The sequence below is a fragment of the Chaetodon trifascialis genome, chromosome 6 (genome assembly GCF_039877785.1).
Source record: "Chaetodon trifascialis isolate fChaTrf1 chromosome 6, fChaTrf1.hap1, whole genome shotgun sequence".
Lineage (NCBI taxonomy): Eukaryota > Metazoa > Chordata > Actinopteri > Chaetodontiformes > Chaetodontidae > Chaetodon > Chaetodon trifascialis.
In genome coordinates, this window is record NC_092061.1 from 3,698,874 (window position 1) to 3,712,033 (window position 13,160).

At 43.6% G+C, this 13,160-nt stretch overlaps 2 protein-coding genes across 3 annotated transcripts in view; one reads left to right on the forward strand and one right to left on the reverse strand.

Moving 5' to 3' along the window:
- The window catches only part of LOC139332218 (junction-mediating and -regulatory protein-like), a 152,670-nt gene that overhangs the window by 100,750 nt on the left and 38,760 nt on the right, over window positions 1-13,160 (reverse strand). The window lies entirely within an intron of this gene.
- LOC139332222 (uncharacterized) lies at window positions 418-13,152 on the forward strand. 2 transcript variants are annotated; one of them, XM_070963973.1, is made up of 8 exons: window positions 418-1,065; window positions 3,360-3,877; window positions 5,713-5,802; window positions 6,540-6,647; window positions 7,292-7,434; window positions 8,062-8,231; window positions 8,634-8,797; window positions 8,972-13,152. In XM_070963973.1, the coding sequence occupies exons 1-4, from the start codon at window positions 928-930 to the stop codon at window positions 6,544-6,546; spliced, it is 753 nt and encodes a 250-aa protein (XP_070820074.1). In that variant the 5' UTR covers window positions 418-927; the 3' UTR covers window positions 6,547-6,647; window positions 7,292-7,434; window positions 8,062-8,231; window positions 8,634-8,797; window positions 8,972-13,152. The 2 variants fall into 2 exon arrangements, with proteins under 2 accessions (XP_070820074.1, XP_070820073.1); XM_070963972.1 differs by having other exon boundaries at window positions 846-1,065; window positions 8,062-8,235.

Here is a 13,160-nt window from a genome sequence, read left to right on the forward strand (position 1 = left end):
ACCAAATCTGTGTTCTCAGTGATTCCATAAAAACTGATGTTAAAGAATTGTTAAGTGTTTTTCTTCACTTGTTTTACTTGCATGTGGTTATATAGGATAAGAATAGTCAAGTAGAGTAGGAATTAGGCCAAGATAAACTAGATTTTCATGTGCACCTTAAAGGCTCATTAAAGAAGAGGAACATCTCCATGTCAGAGATGACATTAGGTGCAGGACTTGTCTCCATTGTGGTCTGTTATACAGTAAAAACACAGGTGACTATTCAGACTCCTCCTCCTAACCTTCATGTTTGTTCTAAAACTGTACAACATAACCTCTGAACCTCATGATGATCGTCACTCGCCTCATTATCACAGCGGCAAGTTGTGTTGTTAGAATGAACTCCTATTCTTGACTGCTGTTACTCTGGGCCGCGGTGCATGCTGGGAGCTGCTCGTTGGCCTTGGAAACATGGCGTCACAGTGACGCCTGACCAGCTACTGATACACCGGCTGGGCCGTGAGCGGAGCTGTCTGTGCCCTGTATTAAACTGTGAAATGAGCTCTCTGCGGATGCAGTGCTCGTCCTGAAAAGACTGCCGTGTCACGGTATCGCGCCCACTCTGCTCGGTAACGTTAGAACGATAGCGTACGGTGAGTTAGCTCCGCTTACAGCTAACGAAGCCAGACAGCTAGCAGCCACTGCTACCACGACACGACCACCCATGTAATGTGAAGAGGACCTGCAACTACTGTCTGTTCACCGCTCGGCTGTCTTCTGTTTGCTGGCACCGTAGTTCTCCAGTCTGTCCTGTCAAACGCCACCGTCAGACAAAACGGCGACGGCAACGGCAGTCACGTTATTGTAGCTCGCTAGCAGGCTAGCTAGGGCGATTCTGTCATTCTGCCACTATTTTTTTTAATTGTCGACCCCTTTGGCATCACTGCGATGGGGTCTGGGGCTGTAGATTCGTCCCAGTGGCTTTCGGTGAAGGAGGAGACCATTTTCCTCCTCATCCGGGTCACAGATCTGGCTGAACTGCCCAGTAAAATTGGGGTGTCGGAGCAGGGAGACACCGAGCAAGAGGTGGGTGAAAGCCATCTCACACACACAGAGTTTATATATAGAAACACACGCTCACAGCTGTCATAAGGGTGTTGTTTTGTTACTTTTGATTTTAAATTGTGTTTTCACTGTGAGATGACACACCGACCTTACCGATAACGGCAGCGCTAACGTTCGCAAGTTTCCTGCTCCAACATTACATGTTATTGACCACGTTCAAGCTAGCAAATGTTTTCTTGTCACTTCCTATCATGTCCTTCAAAATTTAGGTCATTCAAACCAAACGGCGGTGAAAATTAGGTTAAGCAGTCACAGTGTTTCTTCTAACGGTACGTCCAAGTGATGTTATGTTTTATTTGCTGTCTAAAATTGTATTCAAATAACTGTGTTCCTATGAGGTGGCGCACACGCTTCATTTCTGTGTCAAGTTGCTTCACCTCAATTTCACAGGTAATGCCAGTGCAGCAGCTTTCCTGTGCAGGCAACTTCTCAAATTCCACTAATCGGTAAACATTTCTTTGGGTCTACAAATGACAGTGTGGAGGACTTTTTACTGTAACGTCCATATTTGTTTAAATTGTTTAATCGACAGACTTTTGATAATTGAAGATGATGTACTTACACCACTGTCAGGTGTAGCATACTCAACAGCGATCATAAAAAATTATGTAATGCTTTATGACTTGTATTTTTGTCCTCTAAACACAGGGAAACAGTGTTATCTCAGGTGCTGGATGGTAAACAGTGGGTACTTATGGAGCGTTTATTGTAACAGTGCGATAAATGGTTTTGACTAGAAAGTAGGCTTTTATTTTGAAGGTAAAATCTCGAGACCGGACGTGGCTATGTTGTGTAGTTTTGGGGACTTTATGGTGATGCAGATGGAAACGATCATATAACTTATATGCACAAAGTATAGTTGTTATTTAGAAAATATATTTATTTGTTCAACAGCATATAGCAAGCTAAAAGATAAAGTGAAGTTCAGTTTAAAATTCTGTAGAAATTCATATTAATTTGTTAATATCTCAGCACGCGCTTGTTTTAGAGGATGTTATAACAGTAGTCAGGCTCACAGCTGTATGATGGGAGAAGTGGCGTGAACCCTTTTGTCGTCTTTTAAGGAGCGAGTCAGTGCTGTTTTCGTGGGTGTTGTGGTGCTGACTATTTTTATCCACTTGCAGCAGTGTTTTTCAGAGAAAGGTGGAGAAGGCCCAGCATCCAGCTAAGGAGTGTTACTGTAACATTAGCAGGGTTTCTGAAATTGAATCAATACAAATTGGGGCTGCTAAATGGCATAATGGGCTTTTTTCTAGTCCATGATTCGTGGGCCACAGAGTGTAATCAATATCTGAAATGCTGCCTAAGTGCACATGAAGCACATTGCTTCACTTGTGATAGGCTGTCCTGGTGTGTTGCTATCCCTGACCATTATGCTATAGACCAAGGAACTGTAGACACAAGGCTTTAATCTGTGGAGATGATTCATAGTCGTTCTGTGGAAATGCTCTAAGTTCTACCGATAAATCATACGTGTGATCAAACTTATTAGCTTAGTTTTAAATGAGAATGCTGGCTGCATATTAGCTGGCATTGTAATACACCCTGTGGATGAACCGGTTGATTGTAACTCTGCTGTAAAGGAGACCAGCCCATCGCATAGTTTTGTGTAAAGACCCAGTTTAGAAATGTTTCTTCATCATCTTGCTGTATAAGACAGACTATGGCTAAAAATGAATGACAGAAAATTAACAGAAAATATGTTAAGATGTTTTTTCCATTTTGTAAAAACATAAAATAACATGATATCAACCCAGTTTGCTTTTCTCAGCACATATAAATCATTTCTTTGTGCTTTCATGTCTCCACTGTAGACTGAATGAATGAATAAACTCACACTTTTTCACTGAATGTTTTCCTCTACTCCCCCTCCACCCCGACACCAACCCCTGCTGTAGTTCCTTGTTTGTATGAAGAAAAATTCAAGCTGTGTTATTACTCCATATAAGACTCAGAAAAAGTAGCTTTTCCTCTTCAGCGAACATGCTTCTGTCTTTGTCTTCTCTCTTATTTCATTTTAAGTGGTGTTCATGTTTTTTCTCAGAAATGTGGAAACAAATGTGGTGTGTCAGGTGTTGGTAGTTACTGAGGAAAACAGAAAGCGATCTGGTGGTGTTTGCAACAGCGGTGCCAACAATAATACCACTTGGAAATGCCAGGGGGGAGAGGGAAGTTGAAAAGTCATCTGTTTGCACTTTAATGTAAATTTGTCTGTTTCCCGCTTTGCTTCCCTGCTGTCGACTTCTGTCTTACAGATACTAACATGTGAGACGAAGAACCCGGTAGAGCTTGCTGAGCGTCTGTGCGCCGTCTGTGGGAATCAGAGCAACGCATATGCACGCCTGCTGGAGCACCGTCTCAATGCTCTACGTGGCCTGTGGGGGGCGCAGCGGCAGCTGGCCCTGGAGGAGCAGCAGGAGCGAGAGGGAACTGGAGGGGCTGATGAGGAGACCTTGGTCTTGCTCAAAAGACAAGGTCTGCTCCAGCAACCCGAGCAGGCTCCCTTCACCTTCTGTGTCGGTCTGCTGCTGGTCTTCTCCCTCTTGCAGTCCCAGACTCGCAGTGACCCGGCGCTCTGCAGGGTCACAGCAGAGGTACTGCTAGCCTGCCTCCAGGACTGCCAGCCGCTCAGCCTCAGCAAAGAGCCCGCTGACTGCCTCAATGGCCTGGAGAGGCTGCTCTGCTCCTGGCTGGAAGATGCTGCCCACAAGTCAGGCCGGCAGCGGGGGCAGGCTCAGACGCAGATCCTTCTTGTGGCACTTGCCTGTGCCAGGTGAGATGATACACTCTGTCCTTGCTGTCCCACTCATGCCTCTGTTGGCTCCTGTAGACACAGTTTGAACCACCAACATTCACTAAATGGCTTTTAGAGTGGCCAAACACTTCAGTACGAAGAACAAGTCACTGAGAGGCACAAGCAGTGAGAATAACACGATAAAGAAGCATCTTAGTGAAAGTACTCTTGAGTTACTTTGTCAGTAACTCTCCTCACAAGCAGGTCAGGCAGCCAAAGCTAAAATAAGCACATAACTGACCAGCTGATTAGTTTCTGTCCTCTCTCTCTCAGCGTACATGCCACAGGAACGATCATGCCTGATTCAGTGCTCAAAACCGCAATCCAGCACACACTGTAGCAGTGTCACTGCCATGTTTGCACGATAACATAAAGGAGTAGCTGAACTTCTGGTGACTGTTATTTGTATATATCTTTAAATTTAAGGGCATGAACAGACTTCCTGCTCTCTGTCAGCTCAGTGTCAACGCACTGCTCTGATGCTCTGAACTCGAGCTAGCATTCACAGTTGGAGCTTGCTGTGCTCTGTTAGCACGAGCTACTTACACTGTTTGAGTGTGATGCTCGAACAGAAGAAACGTGTTGTTTTGCCTCCTGCTGTAGCTTCAGCCATTATTGTACAGTTGGTGAAATCCATGGGGCAGCAGCAGAGGGCTCCCGTGATGGACGGGGGGGGGGGTCGTGGTGACTCTTTTGCATTGTCTTTTGCTCACATGCAAAAAACCCACAATACCAAAAGAAGTTAAGCTGAAATTGAATGTAATTGGTTGGATGTTTGTTATATTTGTCACCTGCAGAATGAGCTTTTTTTCTGCATATGTGTCTGAACTCTGGCGTCTGCTGGTGACAGCTGATCTTGACTTGTCAAAGCCAGAACTCTCCATCCTTTGTTCAGCCTCTGTTGAGGCTGAGAGCTCTTTGTTGTGAGGATCCATCTAGCCCCGATGCCTTTTCACCGACACTGGGACCTAATTAAAGAGCTATCAGCTTTACCCCCCTGCACCAGTGATGGGGTCGGTTAGTAAAGTCACTATGTAGGAGGGGAAAGTAAGCTAAAAGGCTGCCATGTTTACAGAGTGAGGTGGAGAGGGGGACACTGATGTGACTCGTGTGTGTTGTGTGTCGCCCGTGGAACATGTTAACACTGAGTCAGACATACATTCCTGCACAGCTCATGGCACAATTTCCCTGGATTATTCCAGCGTCCCAGTAACTGTCACATGCTGCTGATGCACAAATCAAAGTTCTTTGATTTTAGTTACTTCTTTGCTAACATACACATATGGTGACATGTCAGGTGGTTAACTGTAGAAACGAACAGACATCAAAATTATCAATCAATAGTGTCAATCAATAGTCATCATTATCATCGTATTCTTGAAGAGGTTTTCCAGAGCTGCAGTTTCAACCCGTGCTTCTCTTGTATCAGAGACTGCCAGGACGGCACTTCAGCAGACCTCTTCTTGCATAGATCTTCTCCCTGAACATAGAATGACTTGACTGTATTCAGTCAGTAGTTCAGTCTTGGACGAGGCGCAGCAGTAAATGAACACTGCACAGACTTTAGTAGGTTGCTCATTACACCCTGTAGAGTCACAGTGTAAAATAATCTCTCAGCTGCACTCAAATGGAAAAAAAAATCTTTTATTTAGATTCAGAAAAGATTTGGTTTTAATTCCCAGCACATTACATCAGAACCCCTCCATGAGTCAGGCCAAGCATTGTTTCATTTACAGCTCCAGAAGTGCTAAAATGAACTTTTCCTTGTGTTTCATGCTGAGGCCTCCTGACTAATCTGCCAAACTTCTCTTCAGGGGATCTCTGGAGACCTTCATCCACACAGGTCACCTGCTGCAGAAACAGACTGATCTGAGCCAGCTCCCTGTGTCAGATGGCCTGTACAGGTGAGTGTCGGTTAATCTGAAGGGACCCTGCTGTTATTAATGACTCTCCCAATGACTAACCACTGTATCTTTACTGCTTCAGACTCCTGCTCCTGGAAGGAGGCCCAGGCTCTCCATCCTTTAAAAACCCTTTGTAAAAATCTTTGTGTGATCAGCCTCTGCATTTGTGAAACCAAAGATCTGAATAATAGGAGATGCAGTTCTTTCGTGTGCTTGTGCTGAATGATGTCTTCACACACATCCAGAGGGCTGTGCATGTTATATTCTTTCCACCGTAATACTGCCCTGCTTTCTGATTTATTTATCCACCTTTAGATTATTTATAATGCCCTTTGTCTGTAATGCATGGAGTGTGTGAAATCCCATCCAGAATGGAGGGGGAGAGTGCGTTGGCTGGGACAAGGCTCCTTTGGCCTGATTTTACTTTATATGTATAGTAAAGAGATTAGAGCCTATGCTGAAACCACCTTGTAGAGTGATGAAAGCTGATCAGGGGTTATATCCATAGAGAGGTTTGCATATTTGCATCTGAAGCAAACCTTACACCAGATCAGTTTGAGTCTCTGAAGGCTTCACAATTGTTGTAATGAAAAATAAAGTGAAGTAAACAGATGTCTGACCTTGCTCAGCATCCTAATTCTCCATGTCCATTCCCCTGTTGATACCTCCCTGACTTTTCATTCCCGTTATCTGTCATTACCCTTAGATTGAATTCTTTCTGTCCCCGTGTCTTGCAGACACTGACCCAGGTCGCTGTCTAGCCACAGACAGGCTCTATCTGTATGCCACTAACTCCTGTGGGGAGGACTCAGCTAGCTGGGCTCTGGTTTACGTGGGACACTGAGGTAATGTGACGCTCCTTCCTCCTGCCTTTCTTCATCCACAGCAGTCAGAGAGCAGAAAGAGAGTGGGAAACACTAAACACTTCCCAATGCAACAGTGGTGTTATTTCCTGTACATGTTTGAACCAGTATCTGCAGTACACCATCACATCCTCCCTTGATCGATTTAGTTGATTTTTAAAAGGGCGTGCGTTCTGCATCTTAATTCCACGCCATGGTAGCAAATTACCCAATTTGCAAGCAGAAGGCAATTTCCTTCCACAATGTCTTTTTAGAATTCAAAGAGCCCACAGATCATTTTTACTCTGTGCAGGAAAGATATATGTGCCAGGTTTAGGCCTATAAGTTAGCTAATTTAATGCGAGCAGCATCTCAGTCTCCTCCATTCTATCAGTCGAATAACAGCTTAGAAAACAAACATTTCAGTAGGGAGATGAGACTCGGTATGAGCCACGCTACAGCAATAACACACGGCCAATAGCACAGCTCGAAGCAGTGGCATGCAAACACCACACCACTTTTCCTGTAGGACATACGGTCAGTTTGTGGAAAGGATCGTGATTTTAATGCCAATCGAGAAAAGAAAAATCAAGTGTTCAGCAGAACACAGCACAGACCGCTGAAACAGATGCACTGTGTGTGTTTAGTGCAGGGGGTTTGTGTACTGTCCAAATGAAGAGTTGGAGCCTGGCTGGGTGGTGTTCAGCAGTGTCGCCTTCTTCACCGGCCTTCCTCTTTTGATGCCAGGCCTCATCAGCTGTGCCAGGTCGTTGACCTCTTCACCCTCCAGGTACTATGCAGTCTCCTTCCACTGGTTTCATTGTGATGCTGAATCATTCGATACACGTGACACTGTAAGGCTGAATCCCATTTCGCCCCTTGGCCCTCCCCCTTGGCCCTACCCCTCCGTTTTGCGCGTTCACGTGGAGGGGTAGGGGTGTCCCAATTCCCATTATGACGGAGGGGTAGGGGGAAGTGGTAGGGCTATGTACCCCTCCAAACGGAGATTTTTCCGAGGCACACTCCAAACGGAGGGGTACGACAGATTTCTCAGAATGCCTTGCAAGACCGGTATTTTCTCCATGAATGAAGTTTTAAAATGTACGAAAACCACTTTATTGTCTATTTTAACGTTGTTTCAATGTGTAGTGGTCATTTTCCTCGTAAAAAAACCCCCCGAAAAAAATCGATAGTAGTCGAGGCTTCAGTTACGTGGTTACCGTTGCCAGGCTGAATGCCACTAGCGGTGCTCTGTGGGCAGCCCTGATGATAATCTGCAGTGATAACGTTATCAATAATAACTTTGGCAACCTCGCTGCTGGTATTCAGTTACATTGACAGTGTTGTGGGATACAACATGCAGGAATGTCATACACAAATCGAATGTAACGACCTTGGTGTTCTGTGCCATTTCCAGGTGTGCCAGATTGTGCCCATGCCAGCCCATCACTCCCTGTGGGCAGCAGCATGACCACGCTGCACCTATGCTCAGATGGAACGTACCTGTGCTGGCTCCGGTCCCCAGCCAGTCTCAGTGAGAAGACGCAGAAAGGCCATTCTGTCATCATGGATGTCTTTCACCTCTCTGCAAGTACTTCATGCCCTGCCGTGTAGAGTCAATGTGCCGTGTGTGTCGGTAATGGTCGGGCAGTGCGTTATAATGGCTCCAGTCTGCTGCAGTGGAAGACTGTCAGGCTGGATGTGGCTACTTCCTGATGAGACAGGAGACAATTATGTTTTTCTTCATGTACAATCTACCGTCTCTTTTGTTTGATTCAGTCAGCTTAGAAATCCACCCAGCAGTGTGAGGTATGGATTTGTACTGAACTCCTTAAAAGCATTGGATCTTATCTGCCTGCTCTTTCAGAACAGCACATCTTGCTTCTGTAACTCAAGCTGTATGTCGTGTTAGCACGTTTTAAAATATGTTGTTACCTGTTAGCTTTGAGTCATGACTTAGAATGTGACTGTATGTTTGTATAAATGCAGGCGATGTGGCTGGAAGAGGCTGAGAGCTTTCAGAGGGCACTCCTCCACCCCCTGGTCAGGGCCCTAAAGGCAGGGTCTATTTTACCTTCTGTGGCCAGCAGCTTGGCCCCATCCTGGGGGACGTTGCTGGTGGGATGTGGCCTCTGGTCCTCATTCAGAAAAAGGTAGGATTCTGTTGACTAAAGTGACCTTGAAAGGTTTCTATTTGAACTGTTGTTAAGCTATAATGTGGTTCATGAGTGACCTTTATTACATATTAATTTAATATTTATCCATGTCTTTGCTGTTTCCGTGCAGGATTAACGCTCTTAATTTTTCCTTTATCATTTAATTTTCAGAGCTCAAAGATCCGTGCCATTCAGACTGTTCCATCACAGGTGACCTTAATCTGCAGAAATCTTAAATCCTCCCTTGACATTAAAGTGTCCTCACTTGACCTTTCATTAAAGTCTTGATGGTATTGTGCGATCAACAGCTGTTCCATTTCATCAATGGAGATCCTGCTGACTGTAGGGCAGCCAATCATCCCCGTATCACTTCCACTTCCTCTAAGTGTGCCTTTCAAAAACAACAAATATGTTTGAAGAGAGGCAACATCCTCTGCTTTAACTGATGGCCAACTTAATGTCAGCTGCTCCAATCTTCATTTCATTGCCAAAGTGCTCTTTTAATAAATACTTTCATAGCCTTGATCATTTGGCATGTGATCGCAGCTTCTGATCAGTTCTCTCGGCTGCCCTCTGGTGTACAGCTGGAGGTAGTACAATCAGTCGTGGAGGTTCATGACTTTACCTTCAATCCCCTTTTCAAATGCCATGATAAAAGATCCATACTAATTCTAATACTAGTATTAATAACTAATGCAAAGCCAGTATGGCTGTTTTAGCTGTAGCAGCAGCTAATTGGGTTTCCATTTCCAGTTTCCATTTCCATGGCATGCGTTGGATTAGTGCTGCCTTTTCAGCCTTTGCTCTTAAACTCTGAAGCTCAGAAACACTGGCTGCCCCCCATCAAACTCTTTCTGATTTATACCTTATTTCATTCACCTGCTGCTGGGAGGTTACCGGTTAAACAGAAAAATGCTACACCCTTGTGGCCAAATAAGGTATCTGCACAAAACATAAATGAAGAATGGCTCGTACAATTGTTTTCTCTATCACTGGTATGACTCCGGATAATGCGCAGATAAAACAGTCAGTACGCTTCATGGGGTGGTGCACAGCTGTTTTCTACTGTTTTTCCTGAGTCACGTTGCTTCCTGGCTGAATTTGACAGCAGCTGAGTCAGAGACTTTTCAATTATTTCTGCAGTTCAAGTATTTCTACACAGCAGTTTTATGTAACTTTACTGCGTAACTGTTGAGAAAGTACAAATACGTCCATCCTGAAATAGTAAACTCTGCCGTTGCTCTGCCATAGTGCGCAAGCTCCGTACAGTCGGTTACACAAGTGTCAAGTTGTGAACGATGGAAATAAAATTTCCGGCCAAATTTTCAAAATAAGATTAACAGTTCAGCACTGATGCCAAACACTGCGGTACAAGGTGAAAGTGTCGTTTAAAATAAATAAATTATATTGATAAAAGTGTAGTGAATGAAAATTCAACTGTCATTATTACTGAATTATCATTTTTAATATTGACGTCATTTCACCTGTCAGTTAAAAACCTTGTATGTCACCCCAGTCACAGTCCGGCAGAGCGCAGCATCCAGTCCTGGACCACTGTGCTCAGGACCAGCTTCATCCCGCAGGCCACAAAACTGTTCGACTTTTTTCATTATGACACTTAACCTGGCTACCACATTATTTTGTTTGGTATTTTATGTTATATTCTACTTTTACTTTTAAGATACTGCACTATCTTACTTCTGAGCCAACTAGTTTTTGTTCGACTTGTGTGCTTTTTCTTTGCACATGTATTTTATATTTCTTGTACTATTTGTACACTTACAGTAATTCCTCTGCGTATGGCATAAAAGTACTTCAACTATAATAAATGTTTGCATCTATGCAAATTTTCTCAGCCCAAGTTTTAGGACAATGTGTGTTAAAATAATAGTGGTGTCCGCCTTTAAAAACAAAACAAAAAAAACATAAAACTGAAACTGCTTTTAAGGTCTCAGTGTTCCCAGAAAAAGATAGTGACATGATCGTATCGTGTAACGCTGACACGCCTTATTTTGAAGGCAACATCTCGCAGATTCCGACATTGTTTCTGCTTCCTGTGACTAGCTTAGCGCAGCTTCAGGTTACAGCAGTTGCTGGGTCTTTAGCTGCCGCCGTTGTGCTGCCTCTTGACAGCCAGGCGGCAGCTCTTGCGGTCGCCTGCCATGAGAGGCAGGAGCACCTCGGGCGTTAAACTGGACAACGATGCCCGGATGGCCCACCAAACTGTCCTGAGACACCAAGCGCTAAATTATGCTTTTCACTTATATTTAGCAAACTTTGCAGTGAAATAAAACTAGTCTGTCAGCTGTAGGAGTAAAGGTAATGGTAATGTTAACTTGACCAGTGACTGAATGGAACTCACAGTGCTATCACGGTGGTTACGGGTCTGACCGCGGTGTACTGGGAGACTCCCAGCTTACACCTGAACAGCAGCACCCTGACAGGGACAGGTACATATAACATTGTTACATGTGTTTTATGGTTGTTGTGCAGTGTACTGTATTTTTCACTGTCTTTTAATCCAAGGTGGAGTGTTTGTGTGCTAACGAATTGGGGTACAACAACACCTCATCCATTGCTTTACATGGAAATAATGAGGGGAATGTGTCTGGACCCAGACCGTATCTTATTTTTGAATAAAAATGAATTAAGTCCTTAAGTTGCACAATCAAATTCACTGCCCTCTTCATGTTCACAAGCACGTCCACCGCCCCTTACCATGTTAAAACACAGCAACGGTTTGAAAACAATTGTTCCCCTGTCATGAGTTATTCAAACGTTGACAAAATAATATGTAATATCTGTAATATATCTGGCTGTTTAACGGTCTTTGACCAGCAGGGGGGGGGGGGGGGGGGGGTTGTGTGCACATGAAGCCTCGAGAAATGAACCTTTTTGTGAACCATTTGGCTTCTTGAAGCTCAAGAAGCTTCATCTCGCTATCACTAACTAAAACGTTCAGTCAAGAATGGAGCTCTGTAACACCTGTCAAATTGTATGTCCTAAACAAAACTTAAGGCGTTAGTTTCGAGTATACTTCCGCATTAATCTCATGACGTAATGGGCAGCGATTTAAAGGAGCCGCGGTCATGCCTTTTAAAGGGGAATTCCACCCAAAAAATCAAAACAAAAAGCTACACTGTGAAGTCAAGATTTTAAAAATCCAGTCCATCAAAACTTGAACTGATGATATCTGTGACTGTTTGTACATACTCTTTAACATTTTGATTGAGATACTGTAGGCCTATATCGAAATGATAAGCCTGTTTATCAATAAAATCAACATGGCTGCTGTCAAATTGTTCACTATTCATTGTCTTTGGAGCAGCTTCAAGATCTATCTGTTGTTTGTTCAAATCCACATATCTAAACCAACCTTTTCAATGTAGTAAACATAACATGCATGGATTCTATTTAAGGTGGGTTAAGTCCACTATGGTATATCAGTGATTAGATGAAAGTGATGAGAAAACAATAGGACAGTCATTACTTTTAGGGGGAACTAAATCAACAGGTGCAATTAACCAGAGACTTATTGTGTTGAGTTTTGTTATCGTTCCGTTGTACCTTTGTGACCCACCACTCCATCAGCATTTCATTCATTATGGAGTAACTCCTAGATCATATGCATATGTGTTCCCAGATTTCCTGTTTTCAGCCTGTTGTTATTCTGGATATATGACTAGTTTAAGCCACTATAAATGAAAATTTCTAAGTTGAGTGGTGTCTTCTTTAAAAGAGTTATTGCCTCACACCACAAGATTCAGAAATTGATGTGGCCCTGAAATCAGTTTTTATGACTTAAATAGAACCAATCAGATTAAATGGAACAACAAAAACACATAAAATAGCTCACAGAGACCCATAGAAGAGAATTAAAAAAAAAAAAAAAAAAGATAAGAAAGAACAACAGGTACAACTCTGACCAATATTGAGGGTGTATATTTCAGTCATTTTGAAGCTATTGGGTTTGTCACATGTTTGCAGGCTGCCAAAGACAACTGATTTATCGACAGAAAGCAGCCTACATGACTCATGGAGCATGAACAGAGTTATTCATCAGGCTGCTTGTTACTAAACTGTGTTATTTTAAAGAAAGCAGTGACCTGTTCACTGGACTCAGCCCGAGGCTACAATTATAATGCTGCTGGTACGTTCAGAAAACTTAGGGAGGGAAAACACTAATGACAGCCTCGGAATAACGCTTTCTTTGGGCATTTTGATGAGTAGGCCACTTCCCAACAAACTTCTCATAAAATAACAAAGCATCAAATGGCATCAGTCCCCTGAGCACCGAGTGACGTCACTGCGGAGGACGGTGTCGTGACGTAGGCAGTTCAATACTGACAGCGATCTGAGT

What these genes read in the sequence shown, in the direction of transcription:
- LOC139332222 (XM_070963973.1), top strand. Translation starts at nt 928, where the DNA reads ATGGGGTCTGGGGCTGTAGATTCGTCCCAGTGGCTTTCGGTGAAGGAG. An exon ending in AGGGAGACACCGAGCAAGAG is followed by an intron (nt 1,066 to 3,359) that starts GTGGGTGAAAGC and finishes TCTGTCTTACAG; the next exon opens with ATACTAACATGTGAGACGAA. An exon ending in GTGGCACTTGCCTGTGCCAG is followed by an intron (nt 3,878 to 5,712) that starts GTGAGATGATAC and finishes ACTTCTCTTCAG; the next exon opens with GGGATCTCTGGAGACCTTCA.